This window comes from Cannabis sativa, chromosome 7, assembly GCF_029168945.1.
Source record: "Cannabis sativa cultivar Pink pepper isolate KNU-18-1 chromosome 7, ASM2916894v1, whole genome shotgun sequence".
Lineage (NCBI taxonomy): Eukaryota > Viridiplantae > Streptophyta > Magnoliopsida > Rosales > Cannabaceae > Cannabis > Cannabis sativa.
The window spans coordinates 55,441,624-55,443,912 of record NC_083607.1 but is presented as its reverse complement, the minus strand read 5'-3'; the positions used below and the strand labels follow the sequence as shown (position 1 = coordinate 55,443,912).

At 31.5% G+C, this 2,289-nt stretch overlaps 1 protein-coding gene across 1 annotated transcript; it reads right to left on the bottom strand.

Annotated features, from left to right (window-relative positions):
* Positions 1-1,158: 1,158 nt before the first annotated feature.
* LOC115697221 (uncharacterized) lies at positions 1,159-2,054 on the bottom strand. Its single transcript, XM_030624145.2, has one exon. It carries the CDS (start codon positions 1,864-1,866, stop codon positions 1,369-1,371), a length of 498 nt encoding a protein of 165 aa, XP_030480005.1. The 5' UTR covers positions 1,867-2,054; the 3' UTR covers positions 1,159-1,368.
* Between the last annotated feature and the right edge of the window lie 235 nt (positions 2,055-2,289).

Sequence of the window (2,289 nt, the reverse complement as noted above, 5' to 3'; positions counted from 1 at the left end):
TTGTGGAAAAAAAAGAGAGAGAAGAAAAGTGGGCCGTCACTATAAAACAACCAATCAAAATGTTGATTTTTTTGTTTTTGTCTTTTTTTTTTTTTTTTGACAAAAAAAAAAAAAAGAGAAAAAAAATAAGAAAATTACTATTTTTTAATTTACATTTTGGGTTGTTCCGATAGTTTTTACGTGTGTTTTTAGATAAATTTTAATAACGATTTAAATTGCTTTGTTAGTTGATATTTGAATTTTTGCGCAAAAAAAAAAAACTATATTAAAGTGTAAAAATAAAAAAATGAGCTAATAGTTACCCAACAATAGAGATAATGACTTGCCACATTAATCCAAATTAGACCCAATTTTCAACTCTCTCAATAATTTGGAGAAATGTTAAGTTCTACGCATGTACAATTAGGAAATATAATTTAGTATATATTATAATTTGGGGGAAAATTTGTAGCTAGCTTTATTTTTCTGCTTCGAATTTGGAGTTGGATAGAGTTGCTCTTAGTATACACAAATGAGAAAGATTGCTTGTGAGTTTTTTTTTTTTTTTTTTTTTTTTGAGGGAGATTGCTTGTGAGTTTAGACTTTGTATTAAATTATTATTATAGACTCTGAGCATTATATTATAGTTCTGAGAACAATAGTTATTACTATATTGATTTCAATGTATGACTTGGCTTTGATTGATTTTCAAATAATTTTGCCTTGAAACCGCGTCATTCAGTCAGAGACTCATAACTCATTCATTCATTCCCAGCCGACAATGCTTTATAATTTCATTACTAAATTATAGTATTTCTCCAAATAACATGTACAATATTTCATGAAACAAAAGTTAGTTACCATCCATATTTGTAAAAAAGAAAAAAAAATTACCATACACTTCAAAATTATTACTACTCTTTTTTTGGACATTTAAAAAATAATATAGGAAAAATAATAAGTAATAGATTTTTATTTTTGGAGGGAATAGTAAATTGTCATTTATTGAACTAAAAGACTCATAAGTGGATTCCCATAAAAAGTACCTAAATTTTGTTTGACAAAATGTCACATAGAAAAAATTCAAACTCTTAATAATATAATGAAATTATTGTAGTTAGTTAGATATGTATAACATCTCCCCTAACAAAAAAAAAATAAATAAAAAATATCCCTATATGATAACATTAAACTAAATATCTTTTAAGTAGCATAGAATGAGTAACCCCATCCATACAAATAATAAGTAAAAAAAATTGCATTATACACTCATTTTCTCTTGTATTATACCTAAAATAAAAAAGAACAAAAAAAATTAAAAAAAAAATATTTTTTTCTTAAAAAAAAAAAGAAAAAGCAAAGTGTAAGAAATTCAGTGAAAAAGCATGACTACTTGGTATTATTGAGGCATAATGAGGGTGGTGGGTGTAGTGGTGGTGACGTTGACGAAGGAGAAGAAGATTTTTGCTTTTTGAACCTAAAAAGAAAGATAAAACCTGATGCTACTAACAGTACCACACCTGTAATCCCACACACCACACTCGCCAACACCAGCACGTGCCTCACGTGATCTCCTTCTCCTCCGCCGCCACCGCCGCGGCCATCTCGGATCCCGCCGTTGCTCCACCACGATGTATCGTTCGAGTTCATAGCCTTCGGCAATGCAACATCGGAAGACGAAGACGAAGGCCTCGAATCGCTGCCTTCCGATCCTCCTCCAAAGAACGTCACCATCTCCGGCGATTTCTTTCCCGGCGGCGGAGAATCCTGGTACTCCAATCCGTGTTCCGATGGCCTCAGCTCTCTACCTTCCGATTCTCCGGCCATAATTAAGATGATGATCGTGCAAATTGCGACGATCGCCGGTCGAGAATAGAATGACGCCATAGATATTCTCTCCTCTTTCTCTCTCTTATTCCCCTTTCTCTCTCTAGCTGGTAACTACTTTGCTTTCTCTCTCTATTAAGCAGTGGAGTTTAGTGAGTGTGGGGGCCTTTTTATATAAGAGCTTAATAATATGGATAAAGCTCAGAAAACGGTGTCGTTTTAAGGTTGAAATGCTTGCTTTGTCTTCACACACAAAATTCGTCACTGTTTTTTTTTTAAGGATAATAATAATAATATTAGCTCTTTTATTAAATTTTAAACAAAGGTTTTAATAACCGCCGCTACCTACTTTGTCCTCTATTGCTTTTGCTAATTAAGTAAAAAGGGCTAAATTTAACGTTGTTTTTCACTATTAAACTTTAATTTTTGGTGGTAAAATCTAAATTAGTAGTAAATTTAAAGTATCATTCAATTCATTGTTAT

Bases quoted from the DNA above. Each gene is read 5' to 3' on its own strand.
- LOC115697221 (XM_030624145.2), bottom strand. From the start codon at position 1,866: ATGGCGTCATTCTATTCTCGACCGGCGATCGTCGCAATTTGCACGATC.